Here is a 20203-nt window from a genome sequence, read left to right on the forward strand (position 1 = left end):
TTATGACAAAAGAAGCCATTTTGGTGTCATTGGTTCACCCATAAAAGGCTCTATACAATTTTGGCAGCTGTCCATACAAAAATGATTTAAAAAATTCGAAAACTTTTGATGAAAATTTCTGATCGATTTGGTGTCTTCGGAAAAATTGTAGGTATTGATGAGGACTATTCAGAAAAAAAATTGTTAAATAATTTTTTTTTGCACAAAAAGTTCCAAAATAAGTTTATTTTAATTTTTTTTTTTTATGACAAACTTTGAGCCATGTTGAGATGTATCCACAAACAAATTGCCGCCAAGTAATGATTTTTTGAAAAAAGTTCATTTTGAAAAAATAAAATTATTGTCTTAAAAAATTCCGTTTTTAGATTTTTCAAGATAGTGTTCCTCTGGGTGATGAATAGAGAGAATGCGTAACGTGATTTTCGAATGATCCCACTTTGTTTACATCTACAAAGAAGTATGCTGCTCAAGCACAAGCATGACTTTTTTCTTACTGGTAAATGACCTGTTTTATATTAGTGGTATGTGTTTTATTTTGTCTAGTTTTGGACTTTTTTGCTGTAAAATTATGTGTGTTTTCAAGTTTCGATCGGTTGTTAGAAGATGTTTTTCTTTTTCACGGGTGACGACGAACTGCGGCGAGAGTGTCATTCTGCGTTGTCGCAGATAAATTTCCTGGCTGATTTTGGAATCATGCAGCTCTTCCTAGTCCAGCGAAAAAACATCGCTAATTCTAGCGAAGCTGATACAACAAGCAGAGAAAATTTTGACTAAGCCAGCAGGTTTTCAAACGGAATCAAACAATTAAGACAGCTTCTGAATGGATACAACCGCACCGACTCCATAAACAACTTCCATTCATAATTATAGAAAAATGACGATCTCCCTTCAACTTTCTTAAGATTTCTTGACTTCAACTCCAGGTCCTCAAAAGCCACAAATTTGTCATTCCTGCAAAAAAAGAAATATTTTGTATGATCGATAACAATACTCTCTACTTTTGGCGAACAGTAAATTGGTTCCACTTTGACAGTTCAAAATTGAGGCCGTTTTGCGAACCACTATTCAGCACCCAGGTGTTCCTGATTGTCCATTCCTTTAAATATTTTTTTCAAAAAGTTCAGAAAATTTCCATTAAAATTGCCTAAGAGACATTGTAGATTGGACCTATGGTTACTGAAATACAGTTCCATAAAAGAAAAATAAACAGGGAAATTGTTTTTTTTAAGTCCCATCCAAACATTCTCACATTTTCTAATCTGAGCAACTAATGGTCTAATTTTCAGTATTGATAAATGAAGCATTTGCGAAATTTTATGACCTTTTCGAAAAAATTATTTTGGAATCAAGACTAACATTTTAAATGACCGTAATATTGAACGTTTGGCCCATTTGAAGTGGTAGTCTTGACTTCTGCTGAAGTTGAGTGACATGAAATTAACAAAAAAATTGACTAAACAGAAAAATATTACAATGTTTTAAAAGCGATTTAAAAAATGCAAACAATAATAAAACCAGAACCAGTAATTTTCAGAAAGGATGAATATCCTCAACACATGAAAATAGCAAATCCAAAACAAAATTGAAATTAGTAACATCAAGATAAAGTTAAAAAAAATTATGAATTGCCAATGAAATCAAATCTACTCTTGTTTAATTTATTTGTAATTTAGGGGAGAGGGGGTAATATGAACCTCCATGGCAAAATACACCCCCTGTATTGGGAAGAATTTTCCGGGAAAAAATCTTAAGTTTTTTGCAAAACTTTAAAATGATGTGTTTTCATATAATTTTCATTGAACTTTCAATATGATTTTTGGACAATATAAAAAGCATTTATTGATATTGTAAGTGTTGATTTATATAGTTTTTGCCATAATCTTCATTATTCATTAGATAGATGAGTCCAAAAACATTAAAAAATGTATTTTTAAATCAATTTTCTGCAAAACACGTGATGGGTGATGTAAAAACAGCGGTGTCATCTAGTGGTGACTAGTGAAAACTGCTTTAACCCGGTGCATATTGCCCCGTTGTTGAGGTGCATTTTGCCCCTTTGTTGCAGTGCATTTTGCCCCAAAGTTGGGGTGCATATTGCCCCGCATGGTTATTTGAAATGGATCAAACATGTTTTTAGAAATTTGATATTTTCGATCAATTTTAAAGTTTTTAAAGACTTTTTCACATGGATGACGAAGAATTTCAGTTGTAAATATTTTTCGTGGATTAAATATTGCAAAGTAAGCTCCGGATTCGAGTGGTATAAATGACAGTTCTCCCATAAGTAAAACATTGTAGAAAAAAGCAAAAACTGCTAGAATCGAAGTTCTCATTCAAGTTTTCAGAATCAAAAATGGTGTATAAATTCATAATTTCAGAAAAAAAAAATCAAAAATGTAAACTTTTCTAATCACATCTCGACCATCATCTGACATCTCACGTCATCAAGATTCAAATCTGCTCACACACGTCTAACCCGATCCAAGTCAGTATCGTAAAATGATTATTTTTAGAGGCACAGACGAAAATCAACACACTCTTTTCACATTAAACAGAGGAAAACTGTTCGTTTTGGTTTTCCTCATTTTCATCACATTTTCCCACCTCATCACCTTTTGCACACTAAACTGCTCAAAATTTTCCAACGCGCATTCCTCTGCGTTGCACTTTACCCATAATCAAACAAACAATCAACACATGGACCCCCACACGTGGAAACTTCTTTACCGGAGATTGCCCCTCAGAACCGCACCGCAACCGGGGACGACCGGCCTATAGCACTGGTGGCCTCCCGCTGCTCGAGGTAGGTTCGGATCAGGTTGAAGCACAGCACAAAGTAGGTGAACACCTCGAACACCAGACAGAGTAGGATGTGGATAATTTCCAGCCGGAGGTTGCCCATTTGAACGGATTGACTTGGAACGCGTCTTCCAGAAGACAATTCAAGAATCGCACGCACAAGATACCACTTCCGTTCCGGTTTGACCGAAATTTTCCCCCGCGGTGTGGTGCGTGTTTAAAGTCCCGGCTTGAACTGAGCAGGAGAGAGTAACCAACCCTAAAAAAGATTGAAAAGACTGGGGCAGGGGAGAGGCAATGAGTTGGCAAGTGTTGGCGGTGGCCACCCTGCTGTTACGACGGTTAAGCCGGCGGCGGCGCTCAGCGTGGCGCGATGGTCGCGGTGTCGTCGAAGGAGGCTGTGTACGGTGGGATTGGAAGGTGGACAAAGTTGACATTTTTTAAATATTGCAGTATGAAAAGATTTTGAAGCATCTCGATGCGAATGCGAAATCACTGGATGACATGATTTTGAATCAAAGTCAGTGCATTTAGAGAATTTAAGTTACTTTATTTGCAAATTTCAAGTGTATTTTATTTTTCACTATTTTCCCATGATTTCAAAAAAGATCATAAATCTACCTCTTCGCAAATCGACCTTCTATTTTTGTTTTATTTGGAATCTTTGTCGAAAGTTTTAAATGTAGTCATTTTGCATGGTTTTTTTTTGCGATTTCAAAAAATGAGCGAAATTCTACAGAAGTAATATAGGCTCATATTAAAATCAAACGACCTCCTAAGAAAAATACATTAAAAAAATAATAAATTCGTTTCGTAATCAAGTTGTGCCTATTCGCAATAACCATATAAATTTCATTCAAAAAATATATTTAAAAAGGCAAAAATTGAACTTTTTTTAAAACTTTAGCTTAAAAATGCCTATAAAGTGCAGTGCACTTTATCAAAAAAAAATTAGAAGCCAAACTAGATTTTCATTAAAAAAATTAAATTTTAAAATTATTATTATTTGAATCGTTTTTTTTTTCAGATTTTGCAATTTGTCTTACGCCAAAAATGCTTTTTCAAATCTCTACAACATATAAAACATTGAAAATAAGTTTAAATTAAAATTAAAAAATTTAACTTTTACTGATAAAAAGTGAATTCAAAAACTTAGATTTTTTCCGTGTATATTTTTTTTCTTGAAAAGTTCTAATCATTTCCCCATTGCACTTCAACTTTGCCCAACATATTTTTGGAAATTCATATGCTCATTATTTATGACCAGGCCGCAAAACTTTATGGAGGCTAGCTGTTGTAAAATTGACATCGAGAATACATGAACAATCCTAATAAATAAATAAAATTTTGAAAATATCGAAAAATTGCGAAATTTAAGAAAATGACTCCTTGGTGAAAAAATGGAAGAGATATAGGTTGATATTTAAATTAATAATCTCCTAAGAGGAAAACAAAAAAATGTTTCGGATAAGTATTTTTTTTTCAAATATTTTGGAAAAAACTTCATATTCAAGATTTTATGGATACAAAATATCATTTTTTGGAAATGTTTTGCTTGATATTGGAATTTTCTTATTTTGATATTTTTTTTTATGTTTTAATTTGCTGAATATTGCTGAGAGTTGAAATTGTAATAAGAACTATAAATGCGTTTTTCAGTGTATCTTCATCACCTTGTCACGGGCGATACCCTTTTAATTTTTCGTTCATCATTGAACTAAAAAAACTTTCTTAAAAAATTTAAGTTTCTACTAATGTACGTGTTCCTATGTTGGATAATTTGACTTTTTTTATATAATCAATCCTAGATTTTAAAATCTCAGAATTGTATTTATTCTATGGTAATATATTGACATTTAGTTAAATTAAAAATTTGCAAAATTTAGTTTAGATAAGTTTTATACAGAGTTTCCAGAGTTAGGGGAAATATACCCATTTTAATCACTCTAAGCCGTTCGACCAATTCTCATCACTTTTGCCGTTTTCCGCTAATAATTAAACATTTTCTGATGTATCAACAATGTAGAGTTGCTTGCTCACTTTTACTTGAGCTATTTATTACTTTGGAACAGACAAAAACGCTTTAGGAAAGCTGTAATTCATGATCAAAGTGCTGATAGGCCGATAATAGAAATAGGCTGAGAAAGGGCATAGTTCCCCTATATAAACTTTGATACTAAGTATTTAGTAAACTTTATATTCAATCCAAATTATTTTTTTAATCAGTCAAGGATGCCTATTTTAAGTTGGGAGACTGGATTTATGGTGATTTGTCAACAAATATTTTTTTTATGTTAATTTTTCGAAAGGTGTACAAACTTTTTTGTACCTATTTTGATTTCTGTAATAGTATTTGTTATATAACTTTTTAGGGACATGAGCTTTTTATAGCAAAATGTTCGGCATGAGTTTCTCAACAAAACGTAGTACTAGGTTTCTGTCAAACTTTAAATTGCTTACATGTTTGATCACAAAGTGTGCATAGTGCCCAAGGGGTGTAAATACTTTTTTTTACATACTGTATATTGCAAATGGATAAAGATTTACATTCAAATTGGTCCATCTACATCAATTTTATAGAATAGAAAAAATAAAAGAAATAAATCACCAAAATCTATTTTTTTTGTCCACTAAAATCACTATAAAATGTTTATGTTGTCAACTTCAGTTCCAAACGATTGTTAGAGCGATTTCTGTGCATTATATTTTACTAATTTAAATTTATATTGACCAAAAATATCTGACAAATGAAATCTAGAAAATTCTGTTGGATAAAATTAAATAATCCAGTTGCACAAGAAGAGATCTGTTTTAACTTCCATTAAAAGTTTCAAAATTTGCAAATGAATCAGATGGTTTTAAGAATTTTAAACAAAAGTTTAAGTTGAAATTTGAAGCAATCGAACTATTTATAAAAAAATAGTAGATGGGTCAGGCGGTAAATGTTTTAATGATTGTATGTTTTTTAATGTATAAAAAATATAAATATTATTGATTAAATTTACGTTACCAAATTTAAAAAAAAAACCATGAGTTATTAGTTTTTCTTCATTTTAGCGAAATATGAATTGTGTTTTGCCAAATAAACTTTCCTGAAATTATTTGAAATTTAATGAGACAATTGCCAATACATCTTTCGATTTTACATTATCAGATTGCGCAATTAAAATTAATGTTTTTTCTTGCATCAATCCTATTGTATGTTTTTGTCAACCATTATTTTGAACAAATATCCCACAGTGCCCTTTGCGCTTTAGACACTTGCTTCGAGATCACGCGCTCCGCCGCCACTACCTACTAGAAGAGATCTTGAGAAAGAAAGGAATAAACGAACGCGCGCGCGCACATCCAACGCCACTCTAGTCTCAAGCCGTTCGTTTGGCTTGTTTTGTCTGCGGGAGCAGAACTAAGTCGGTGTTTTTTCTGAGACGACTCGAGAGAGTAGAACCAAAAACACCACGAAAGATGCACGAACAATGCAATGAGCACACACGCACATCGGAATGAAAAGGGAGATCAATTTGGGGGACCGGAGATTAAACTCGATTTCTCCCGCATCAGATCATGCTGATGGGATGCTGTGCTGAGGCGCTGAGAGATCGCTCTTCCCGCTTGTTTGAAACTCATTATCCAATATTTGTCTGACCGTTTGCGTGAACCTGGTGGCGTTTCTAAATTGGACATGAGCGTCGAGTCACGCGTAGGGAGCGGGTCATCACAGCTAATGCTCCAAAAAATACAGGGAGAATTGGACGAATAAGTGAGTGCATGACTTTGTGAAAAAAAAAAACATAGAAGCCAAGAGTTGTTGTGGAATTTGAAATTTGGGTAAGTTGTTGCGCCGCGTTAGAAGGAGGAGCAGTTGTTGGAATTTTAAGTCAACGAGACTGTTGAAAGTTCGGGCCCTCCCGAAATGGGTCGAAATAAATTAGTTTGAAGCATGAAATGTGCTTATTTTAAGCGGTTGAAAGGTTTAACTAAGGAAGAGAGCTTACAAGAATTTGTGCATGATTATTGTAGAAAATTAATTAGCATTTGGAAGAACAGTATTAAGCCTGTTATATATTGGCATTGTTAGAGTTACCTATACTGTATTATATTTTGTCTTTCTATGCTGGAATATCAAAATTAATTCAGTTTCGGTGGTACATTCTTTACGAATTCTCGTATTTCAACCTAAAAAGCAAAACTTAAAATTTGGCAAACTTTCCATACTAATGACTTTTTCAACATTATTATGTTTTGCTTACTATGGTATATTTTCTAGTAACAGAAATTCAAGATTTTGAAAGTTTATTCTTCTAATTGAAATTTCTGTCAAAATACCCCAAACCCTCAAACACTTTAACTTGATATCAATTCGAAATATAATTTTTAATAAAAAAATTGTTGATAATATTAACAAATGCTAATTAATAGCTGTTAAAATGTGATCAAAAAGACCAGAAGCAATATTTGGCCAAGTATTCCAAGAATAATTAGGAAAGTCCTAAAAGACGAAAAAAATACCCTAATTCGTGATCAAGGATCAAAATTATCCCAATCAGCGAAATTTCCTGAATTTCGAATTGGAGTCTGGAAATTATTTTTTTAGATTTGATGTAAGTTGACAGAGAATGCAAAAGAAAATAAAAAAAAATAATCAATTAAAAATAATCATCAGATTTTGATAGAATGCTTACTCAAAACCTAAAAAAATGTTATGAATCATGTTTTAATTTAGTTTCAATGTCAAATTTAAAAAAACTCACTTAAAAGGAAAAAAATACATATTTAAATTTATTTGGCCCTATTGAAATTCAAGCCGTAAGTTTGTTATGTTTTCAAGCATTAAATCATAGAATAAGCTAAATACAATTAATTGGTGATAATCTACACTTTAATCTTATCAAATACGGCAGTTTTTAGATAGCATTAAAGAATTTAAAAATTGATATTTTTAATCTTTGATGTGCAATCTAAAGTGAATAAAATTAAATAAGTCTTATAAATATATTTAGTATATTTTTTAATATGACATGACTAGTAAGCCAAACAAAATCTTTGAAAGTGTCTTAAAAAAAAAGAAACGACAACGGCGACAGTCAATGTAAAATTTAAGATATGTTTAGAATTTCATGTTTTATATAAAACATATTTTACAAAATATCTTTATGTCTGTCTTGCCAACTGGGGAAAATCGGGACTGCAGTCCGCAATTTATAGCAATAAATTTGAAAATCGGTGTACTAATTATTTTGTTCTGTTTATAAAAGAAAATCAGTTTAAAAAATAAACATTTCACAAAAAAAAAGCTTGAACAGCTGTCTTAATTTGCTAAATTTGTCAGATGCTGGTGTTCAATGAAAAATAATTAAATATGATATTTTTCAAATTTCTTATCATAATTATACGTAAATTTTATACCAAGTCTTTTTAAGTTTTTGAAACTTAAAAATAAATAAAAAATATATAAAATTAAATAGAAAATATTTAAAGTGCTAGGCATTTTGCGGATCAGTACACAAAAATTTTGTAAAATAAATTTTCCCTAATAATTCAAATTAATACTTATAGATACCGAATACTATTTTAAATGCTTTAAAATTCTTATCGATTACTAAGTGAATACTTGTTCATCTATCTCCACAAATAATTCTGAATTTCAAGACAGAAATTTGTTTCTTTTTTTATTTCGGGAATTCCCGGGACAAATCTTAAAAAATCCCGGGATTTGGGAATTCCCGGTTTTGGAAAAATCCCGGAAATTTTGTCCCGGGAATTCCCGGGATGGACGCACTAGTTATCAAATCGGGCGTGAACTTTTTTACTTTACAATAATAAATAATAACATTTTATTGTTTGTTCACTACATTTTACCCGATTTAAAACAACGAAACTAATAAAAAAAATCAAACAATTCAGTATCATGTTCGAATCAATAAAACCACTTAAAAAATTTGTTGACTTGTGTGGACTTCGATAATATAAGAATTACATTAAAAATTGTTCCAGCTGATAACTCATACTTAAATTCCAGCACCATTCAATTCCAAAAAACCCGTCACTCACAGAAAAAAAAAGTTGAATTTTGGAATGTTGAAAATTTGGTAGGTTGAATATTACCTCTTTATTTGTGTAATATTACATAAAAAATGTGTAAAAATGTGAACCTGATGAATATTCATCAAAAACTGATGAAAATTCATCATTTTCTGAGGTAAAATTTATCATTTATTTTGCCACAAAATCTGTCACCATTTCCTGATGAATATTACCATCATTTTTTTTTCTGTGCTCTTTACCTTCAATCCATGCGAGGGGTCGCTAGAGCTCCTGTGAAACGTCTAAAAATAAAAACAGAAAAAAACGAAAGGCAAAAGTTCGCTTTTAGTCTTGCAGTTGCTCCGTAGTTGGCATTCAAAAACAACCACTGTTCATCACAGTTCAAAGAGAAATTAATTTTATCGCAGTGCAACAGACTCAACCCAGTTTTGTTTTGCTGATAACACACACAAACACACATTTGCATTTGACACAAACTTGGATATAAAGGTGCTATTTTAAGGTGCAGAAGGAATCGCGCAGCAGGCGATGATGCATCGGCAGATAACGCAAGTGTCTCAAGTGGGTGCACTTGTTTGGAACAGATTTGTTTACCTCCTTGGTGTAAAATTGTAAGCGTTGTTTACAGTCGATAATTGGCTTCAAGTTGTGAGCTTAGTGGGCTTAGGTATTCGATTGCTAGGATGACTTTCTGTTTTCCATTTTTTCTGCACTCTCATAAAAGTGAATTCTGTGGAAAGTGGTCGAAGCCTACTTTGCACAGTTTTCCATCACCCATTATGAACCGGTAATTTGGGCCACAGGAAAGGAGCCCCCAAACCATACACGCTGATTAATTTCGTAATTATTTCGGTACCACAAAATTCACACACAAACACGTACGAACAAGCCCCAAACAAATGTATAGCAAAATCGAAAGCTCACCGCAGAACCGGAATTTGAATCCAGTCGAATGGTTCCGAATAATGGATTGGGAGTGGGGGGAAGCCGAAAACTAAGACAATACCACATTAGCCGTAATTAACTGTATTGCAACAAAGTCGATCGGTTCTTCCGAAAGATTTCGGCATGGAACGGAACATGACGGCCGGGACTCCCTGAGCATTCGAGCGTGGCCGGAATTGGGTCTGGCCGAAGCCGAAGCTTGCTTTGCTTTTTTTTGGTGAATTGTACGCGGGTGCGCTGCGCACCCGCCAAAAAGAAAGATTTATTTTTACTACGGTCTATCCATCACACGGGAGAGCATCATGGACCGGACTGTTTGGACGCAAATACGGTTAGAGGGGGTGGCCATAAAGTACGTTGGTGCTCGCAGGAGAAGATCCGAACCGAAATTATGAAAACAGATCAGCGTAATTTGCGGACAACCCCGAGCATAAAAATTAAGACCAAAATACCCGATTCTACGACGGTGGAGCGGAACAGACCAAAGGCAAGAGGCAAATGTGTCCGGAATTTGTTGGTCACACCCGCGTCCGCGACGCGGCCAAGATTTACGCTGGGTCTGGGGAAAATCGGATCAACGCAGAGATTTTTGCATTATTTACTATACCAACGGGAAATGAAGCGCGTTTGTTTTTGCACAAAAAGTGAGCGCGCGGAGGAGGTCGTCGCGGTTGACCAAAATAGAGTGATGGGTAAACAATGAGGCGAGCAAGTGATTTCTGCCTCTGGTCCGGTTCCGGTTGGGTTTTTAGTTCAATTTTTGAATTTGTGAGTGTTTTTAAGAGCAGTGAATGTTAGAAAGTGACGGATGTTGACCTTTCCATTAACATAAATTATCTTGGAGAGAAAGGAAGAAGAAAGAGAAAGAATCTTTGCACTTTCCATTTAAAAAGGATTGAAATCTACACAAAAGAATATAAATTCACACAGTACGTAATTGCCTACCCCTTTTTGGCACTTCGAATTCAATTTGATTTTGGAATATTTTCCCACTGTTAAGGTTACTGTGGTAAGCCACTATTTAAAAAATATTTTTACGTCGATTGTACCATTTGGTGATCTATGTTTATAAGCTTTTCAATAAAATACATGTAAATTTTAGGTATAATTGTCAAAAAGTCACAATTTTGCCTGAACTTTGTTAAAACTAGTTTTGTTTATAAAATTATCGATTCATATTGCATTTTAAATTGAAGGCACAAATCAAAAGTTTTCACATTTTATACGAAATTAGAATTATGAAAATCTGACTACCCAATCTGATGGTATGAATAATGAATCAAGTTGATAGAACACTGAATGGTCCGCCCTTTTGCATCAATTTTGGATAGCATTACCCTCTAAATGTGAGGAAGGCACCAACCACCTAAAGGTGGTTAAGTAACGTTTTTAAAGATTTTGTAGGATATTTTTTCAGAATAGTTGCTAAAAATCGATAGATTCATGTACATATCCATCATTTTTCTTATGTATATGACTCTAACTTACATATTCGACCAATATTTGATTTCTTTTTTAGTGAAGTCAAATTCACCAGTTTTCTTGTTTTCTTTGACATTACCTCAAAATCAAAGCTGAAAAAACCAAGACGATCGAATTAAAATCTTGTCTTTGTACAATTTGTCATGCAAATACAGCAACATATTAGGGCGGCGTGGTTTGCCCGAGCGTGAGTAAATTGGTTTTTAACAGATAAATCAACTGTGACATTCGAAATCTTCAAATATAATCTTTGTAAAGTAATTTGTTTGTTTGCATATTACACAACGCTTGTTATATTTTAGTTTTGTACCAAAACTGAGAGGATTTATGATATTATTAAATAATCTTTCCTCACAAAGCCTATCACTCCGGAAAATCTCAAATCGAAATCACTTCTCAATCCGTTCAAATCTTTTGCGATCATCTTAAAAAACCAAACGGTTCCATAATTGCTTCCCTACCGCGTGAACTTCCAGATCCGCATAAAATCGGCTAATTAATTGCATCCGAAGAATTCCATTTAGCGCGCTGGGGTTTTTTTTTTTCGCCCCTCATTTGCCTACCGTTTTTTATTGTTATTTTTGTTTAAGGCCTGAAAGAAGTCAGCATACTCCGGTGGTGGCGAGCGATTGAGTATTTCTTATTGCACAATTAAGAATTCCGCAAAACCTCCACACGCGTCGAGTTGTTGGAAGAAAGATCGCGGGCGAAAAACGTTTCGCCTCTAATCGGTCTGGCCAGATGTTGTGGAAATTCTACTCTCTGGCGGTACCTTTTTTGGGGAGTGCAGTGCATTAATGTGCATGAATGCAAAAAGAGGCATATGTGCCATTGTGGGGGATCGGTTGCTGATGGGCGTTAAAAGCTTTTGAACGGTGGCGTGAAGGCGTTCTGGGTGAAGTTCTGAATCGGTTAGAGATTGATTTGAAACAGTTGTAACTTGTATCTGTCTTATGAGGTTTAAAACCATGATGAAGACATTAAATTCGGAGTTTCTTTTGAAGTAATTACCCTTCATTTGTACTTTTAATTAGGTTGAAGCCAAACCGAGCATTAATTATTCCCCTTAACGTTAGTTGTTCTCTATCCACGTATCGCATTTCAGCTGTAATGCCTAATGACCCAGTTTCGAAAGTCTTCCCACCACGCGTACGCTAGACTCAGTAACGCACCGACAGCTTAAATGTGTTCTACTTTTTTCACCGGGGTAAAAGATACCCCCGAAAAATTCCGCTACCGCAAAAGTAAGCAACTTGCACATATGCAGCACACGCCGAACATCCCAAACTCGTCTGAACGAAACTCCAAATCTCATTATCCGTATCAATTTCCCAAACGTCTACCGCCCCCCGTGAACCACTCCAGATATTCTCACCCGGATCAAAACAACCGTAGCTGAAGCCAACAGTAGCGGCGGGTGGCCATCTGGAGCGCTGCCCGGTTCTAATCCGCGCCATTTACTGTTGTTTGTAGAGTGATGCGCGGACATTTTGCGCGTTTTTTCACTGGGTTCTGTTCTAAAGCTTCATGATGATGGTCCGCTGAGGCAGCAGCAGTAGCGTGCGCACGTTTCCCGGATATCGATTATTTCGTTTCCTTAACTGTATTCAAATCTTCGCGGGTTTTGGAAGTTGATGGAACACCTGAACTGAAGATCTGCGATTATGATACGATCTGAGTTCGGTTTCGGGATCCAAGTAATTTAAATTGGCACCAATTAGGTCATATAGTTTTATTGCTTAATTTAAATAATATTCTTTAAGTAAAACACTTATGTTGAATTTTGAATTGAAATTTAGGTGTAATTTTAGGTAATGATATCATTACATAAATCCATTAAAAATCACGTAAAATGAATTACGTTATGGGGGAAACTTAGATAATCTAAATCACAAAAAAATACAGTAATCCTAAATATTGGAAATACACACAAAGTGGAGGCAAGGACAAGGAGGCTTAAAATTGAAAAATTTACTGTGAATCAAAATATAAAATTTCTGATATTTTTTCAATTAACGAAATTTTAAAATTTCGTTAAAAAGCTGTTTTTAAAAGGTAAAAACAACATTTTATTATTCAACGTTTTGTCAACATTTAATTTTGCCTAAAAAATAAATAAACAGTTTATTTTCAAAAATTAAAAATGATTTCACTTTAAATTTCATATTAAAGAAATTAAAAATTATTAAAAAAAAACATAACTTAATTCACCTTAAGGGGATTCCTGCCTCCCTCACAAAAGTAAAGTAACAATATTCGACTCACAAATACACAAAGATAAAATAATTTATCTTTTTATACTTAAAAATTTTCATAGGGTTATCTTTTCTTCAATAGCTTTGGCTGATCTCATTAGAAACTAGTCGCATGATGATTATGGATTATGATGATGGATTGATGGATTATTATTTTAATCCGGATCCGGCTTCAAAAAACAGTATTATTAAAACTTAAGTGCTTATAACTTTTGATAGGTTAGTCAGATCTTCGATTTTGAACTCATTGGAAAGGCCTTTCAAATGCCCGTCTAAAAATATGTAACAAGACAGATTTTCTTACAAAAGCCACCCGTATTACAATCTTTCGGACTATAGCCAAATTAGGTTTTTAGCACAACTTTTGAAGTACTTTAAAAAACTTCATAATATTAAATAGGATTTTGTGGGATCCCAAGACCAATCGACCTAGGCCAAAAGAGGGTTAAATATAAAAATTAATATTACAGTCCAGACTAGATTATCAGAAGGCCTTGGAAAATTTCACTTGGGATAATGGAAACTCGGATAACAAATCACGATTTTTTTAGTTGTCTTTTTTGTAATTGTCGTGCTTAAGTATGACCCCTAAACTGCGCTAAAGTTATTTAGAATTTTTAAATCCAACATGGCGGTGATTAAATATTGAAAAGAAAAATCCATTTTGTAATTTAATAGGCATTCAACTATTTAAAACTGACTAAAATGGAGTCGCTGAGCTAAAATTTGATGTTAAAAGTAATAAAATAATAAGAAAAATATTGTTTTTGTCATGATACGATTATCCGAACTCCCATACAAACCTTCGGATAATCGAACTTCGGATAATCTAAACTTCAGATAATCGGATCTGGACTGTATCAAGCCATTATTTAAAATTTTTAATGAAACTTGGGTGTGAAAGGCATCATGCATCAGAACAGTAGTCTAACAATCATTTGTTTTCAAAAATCTAAGCATCAGCAAATAAAAATTGAAGAAAAAGTGCATAAACGGAGGGCATAATCGCAGACAAATGTATTTTGAATTGTTTTCTGTTCAAAGCACAGCACGCTAAAAAGTAGATTTTTTATTGTTTTCTGTAACAAAAAAAAAATACTTTTTAGAGTTTTTCTTCTGTTATTTAAAATTGTTTAGCACCAAAATGTATCATTTACAAACAAATAAGAATTTAATTATGGAGCGGCCTTTATTCGAACAACGAACCACGAAAAAAGTGTCTCAATCCCATGGTACGTTATTCAAAAAAGTACCATGGGATTTGAACACTTTTTTCGTGGTTCCCATTTTCATAAACGCTTGTTCACGAATTTGTGAACTCTTTTTTTTTTTGTGTAGAAACATAAATTTCGTTGACACAAATTACTTGCTTCTAGAACAGAGGTCTCGTTTTACGTTACCACCCAAAGGAGAACTCCACAAGTCTTATTACTTATCCTACTTATATTTCTTGACCCGTCATAGCTGCCTACCCCACTAGTTCAAGTAACCTTTCAACTGTAAATCCGATAACAACCCATCGTGGTGGGTAGTTTCCTCCATTTGTTTAATCCCACCTAATCTTTTCGCCACACTGCATCGTAAAACCATGTCACCAGACCAACCTAGAACCCACCACACACATTATTCCTCGCTAAGGTCTTCACTTCACTTGTTTCCGCCAAACCCAGTGAAAAATAAACCATTATCCAACTCGGAGGTTATTTTGCTTGCCCCAAAACTGTCACCACCCTGCGCTGCTGTCCACTCTCTGTACCGTTCAAAGGGAAGTTGGCCATTGGCCAACCTGCTTCCGAGAAAGAGGCCGACCGGCTCCAAGTTCAACTCTAGCCAAACTAGGTTGGTCCAACGTAACTGCGTTGATCAAATCGCGCGCGCGACATTTCGCCGAAATATCACTGGGTTAAAGTGGCCTTCACTGATCATCTTGATCTCACTCACTGGCGAGTTTACGTTCGTCTCTCTTTTGATTCGCGAAAAACTTGTTCACACTCAAGGTCGGCTGGCGCGCACGGGGAGGAGGAGGTTTGTATCTGGTTTCAGCGCTAGCCACTAAAATCCGATCTTTGCATGATCCGTTATACTTTATATCTGCGTTTATGAGCTGCGGTAGTTTAAGTATCACTTGAGGACCAAAATTTGCCGGTTTAGCTGCCGCCACCGCGCCACTATCATTGAAGGGGAACACGTTCACTGTTTATCTGTTTTTTCTTCGGGAGATGTTTTTTCACAAACGACAAATTTAATAGTTGAGCTTCTGTTCTTGGAATGTGATTGGAGTGGAATTTGGATAGAGATGTTCGTACTTAAAAGGAAAGGCGAAAAAAGAGATGCTTTAAATAAGAGATAAGCAGACAATTTTACTTTAAATTTTATGAAAGTATAAAGATAAAAACCAGCAAATTCCCCAGTAAGATTCTAATTAAAATTTCACAGATGACTGACTAATCAATTAGAACATAGTCGTGATTTTGTGCAAACATTGTCTCAGTTTAAATTATTTATCACGCAAGAAAGCCCACAAAACCGGAAAGGTGCTTTTTCTACGTTTGTCATTCGAGTGATGACTACAAAGAATCTGAAAAAAATATTAGTTTGCGGTTAAAATCTACGCTGACAGCAGATGAAAAAACGTGATTGATGCTGTTCTACAGTCGGAAGGTATAATTTATCATTTTATTTGTTGTTGGAACATTTGCTAAAATGACAAAGGCAAGCAATTTTACAATAAAACGTGATGTATTTTATATTTCTAAGGAAAACAATTAGTTATGTCTTAAAAAATCAAACATTTTGTGTTTCAGTCCAATAACAATTATGATATAATTTTATAATTGTTTTTTTTTCTGACAAAAAATACCTTGCTTTTTTAAACAAAAAATAATACAAGATGATAACCTTAATCATAAGTATACAAATATTAAATTAGAATTAGCAGATCAAATGCAACGGAACAGACTAATTGATTTTAATGCGCTAATTGTACTCACAATTTTTGAAATTTCTGAATTTATTTTTAGTTTCATGATTATTGTAGAATTTTAAAAGAAATATTATCTCAGGGGTGCCCAACCTTTTGGCCCTGCGGGCCAGATCTGATTTTTCTGAAGCAGTGGCGGGCCGGAACTAATGTTGATAAAAGTTGAAAAAAGTCAAAAAAATATTTTTTTTTTTATTAGGTTGTTTCAAATAAACAAGTGTTGCAAATAAGATTCATAAATCTTGATTTTACGAAAGAAACAACAAAGATATCTTTGAATGATGTGTTTATTTGATTTATTTTTATTTTGTTTTGGTTAAAATTGTATAATAATTTTTTTTTTTCGATTGAGATTAAATACCCTGATATCATTGACTCAAAAAAAAAAACGTCAAATTTCGTAGTTGCATGTTTTTTTTTAAGTTTGAACAATCAACGAGACAAGGTAAAATTTATTGAAACGTAATTTGGATTCAAAGCTTATTTACGAAAAAACTATTTGAGATTTGTTTTGCACATGTATTTAAATATTTTACAAAAGATTTCAAAATTAATTTTAAAGACACAAAATTTAAAAATGTGTAGAAAAATATATCTAGAGTTTTTTTTTATTAGGTCCTATAAACATATGAAAGACAATAGTTTATTGGTCCTTTTCAAAAAAACTCTGGATATATCTGAAAGTTTTTATTTCGTCATTCTTCAAATTTCTTGGAATTATTGAAGCTTATGAAAAAATGGCTATCTGATTTCTTGACTCAATTTAAAACATTTTTTAGATTGGAAAAATATTTGTAGCGATCTTTATTTTCAATTATTTTTTGCTTTTTAAAAGCGTTTTTCCAGCAAAACTTTATCATTGAAAAGTTTATATGAAAAAAGAAACATTTTTGCTTACTCGTTTATGAAAAAACAATTTTAATAAAAATTCTCAAAAAAGAAACAATTCAACTAGAAGTAAAAACAGCCAAAACATAAAAAGAAAATTAGTGTCTTTTTGCAATCTTTTTACACATTTTTCAAGTTTAATAATTGATTCAGAAAATATCAATATATAAATAATATGAATCAAATTCAAACATAAAGAATCTTTAAATGTGAAATTTAATCATTTTTAAAAAGGTTAAAGGTAAAATCCAAACAAAACGTTAAATCAGCAACATTTTATGTAAAAAAAAAACAAAAAAATGTTTTGTTATAATATCTCAATATTTTGTCTCAAGATTATTTTTAAAATTTTGACATTCAATTTATTTATTGAGTTTTTCATGAACAGCCTTTAGGGCCGTTCATAGAACTATTTTGAAAAACCGTCGCGGGCCGGATGAAATGGCTTCACGGGCCGGATCCGGCCCGCGGGCCGGGCGTTGGGCAGGCCTGTATTATCTTATCAAACAATTGCAAAAGATTTAGCGTTTTTGGAAATTTGAAAAAAAAAAACATTGCAGTATTTTTTACTCATTATTATTTTTTATACTTATATAACATTCCATAATTCGGAAATGTTTGAACAATGTTGATTATTCAATATTCATATTTTATTTTTCTGTGAATTTTAGAAAAAAATTATCGGAAGTTAACCAAAAATTGTCATCCTGATTAAGCATAATTAAAAAAAATTAAAATAGTTAAATATCTGATTCTGTCTGCTTTGTAAAGCCTTGCTATCCATGAAAAAATATTCCTGAATAATCATAAAACATGAAAAACTAAATCAAAAACATTAACACAGATTCGAAAATCATTTAAAATATTTTTTAAATTACATATTATCTAAATTTAAAATTAGACTTCGATGAGTATTCGGGGATCAAAACTCACCCTAAAAAATAATCGAAATAAAATCAAAGAGAGATTAGAACAACTTTTCCCAACTTAGTGTGAGATAAGTGATCGTTCCTGAGAAAAAAAATGAAAAATGAATGCATTAAACTTAATTATTAATCGTTTCAATATGTTTCAATCGTTTTTAAATAATTATGATATAAAATAGTAACAAGAATAATCACTTTTTTTAGTTTATTATTATTCCTTCTTTTTTTCATAAAGAAAGATATCAAAATTGCAAGAAATGCGCAGAAAAAAACAAGGAAAAGTTTAAAACAATTTGTTGGATTTTTATTGGTTTAACCTGTATTCATGATCTCTGTTTTTAAATCTGTGAATCGGTTCAAAAAAAGTTTCAATCTAATAATTTCAATGATTTTTCTATTTCAGAATTTAAAAATAAATTATTTTTTGATATTCAACAAAACTAAATAAAAGTAGTTTTTAAACCATTTAAAAGGTATTCTACCAAACATCATCTAAATTTTTTTGTGAATTGCAAAAAAATGTGTTTTTTTAATACACTTTAAATACAAAGTATGTACGTAAAAATGTTTTGTTTTCTTTAACAAAAATAAACTTTTTGAGCAACAGAAATAGTTTAATTCCAAAAACGAGTCCAATTATTGCTTTGAAAACGACACTTTTAATCTCATAATTTATTAATCCAACCTTCAATCAAACCTTTCCAAATTTCAGCAAGTCCTCTATTGCGCACTCCAAAAATCGCGAACATTTCTATCCAATTATCGCACAACTGTCACATTCGCACGGCAGTTTAATTATCCGCTATTTTATCATCTTTTCGTTCGTTTGCCAAACCCGGTGCCAGATTGACCGATTGGCAGCAGCTTAAAACTTTTAAAAATTCACTTCTTTTGACACTTTTGGTGATTTTTTTTCTTGCGCGTTGTTTTCGATCATTGTGTTTCACACAATAGAGAACCGACGACCTTCCCCGGCCATTTACCCAACCTTCACAGCTTCCACAATCTTCCACCTTTGAACAGAAAGTTGAAGAAATATTTTTATCTTACTTTAGCACATCCCACAAACACCTGATAACATTATCAAACTGTGTCTTATAGTTTTTAAAATATTCACACAAACAAACAGCGTTTAATTTGCACACGCGAGATTTGCTCTCTTATCAGCAAAAAGGTAGCAATTTTTCGCGCGATCTTGAGCGACGACGACGACGACAGAACCGACGAACAGTGTTATCCAACGAACGAAACGCGCGCGCACGAGAAGCAACAGGCTTGAGCGTTCTCTACCGAACGACGGATCGTGAGGAACTAAACCCGAAATGCGGGAGAGACTGGCTGAGCCGAGCACACGCTCGTTCGGGATCACGAGTCAACGCAACAACAACAAAAAAAGGTGAGGAGAGTCAGAACGTTTTTCCTTTTCTGCTTTGAGTTTAGCATATTTTTTTTCGTTTTCTGTTTTTCTCTTCGTGTTTCGTCTTTTAGGTTTTCCTCCGCGCTGGGAGAGAGGCCTTACATAACTGAACTGCAAGTTTAATCCAATTACTCCCGGTTCTTTAAGCTAGTTTTTAGTGCATTGCCAATAGGTCTAGTTTGTTGTTTGATCTAGCTTAAACATTTGAATTGCATTCTAGAATGAATTGTTTTTTTAGAAAGCATTATAATTCACAAGAAATAAATATTTTGAATTTGAGTGAGTCTTTTTATTTAAGAAATCACAAAATTTTCCACCTAGTGCGTCCATCCCGGGAATTCCCGGGACAAAAATCCCGGGATTTTTCCAAAACCGGGAATTCCCGAATCCCGGGATTTTCTAGAATTTGTCCCGGGAATTCCCGAAATTGAAAATAATAATCATGTTTTGGTCTGGAAATTCTGAT

General features: G+C 33.2%; 1 protein-coding gene across 5 annotated transcripts in view; it reads right to left on the reverse strand.

Annotated features, from left to right (window-relative positions):
* Positions 1 to 20203, reverse strand: part of LOC120432588 (nostrin) — a 107222-nt gene that overhangs the window by 28789 nt on the left and 58230 nt on the right. For 2 of the 5 annotated variants that reach the window (XM_052708050.1, XM_052708051.1), the window contains one exon: positions 9084 to 9125. The exons of 2 other annotated variants lie outside the window; for them this stretch is intronic. In XM_052708050.1, coding sequence (XP_052564010.1) covers positions 9084 to 9125 — 42 coding nt within the window. Of the gene's footprint in view, positions 1 to 9083; positions 9126 to 19370; positions 19608 to 20203 lie in introns of those variants that run through there. One more of the 5 variants, XM_039597824.2, reaches the window with a different exon arrangement.

The sequence above is a fragment of the Culex pipiens genome, chromosome 2 (assembly GCF_016801865.2).
Source record: "Culex pipiens pallens isolate TS chromosome 2, TS_CPP_V2, whole genome shotgun sequence".
Lineage (NCBI taxonomy): Eukaryota > Metazoa > Arthropoda > Insecta > Diptera > Culicidae > Culex > Culex pipiens.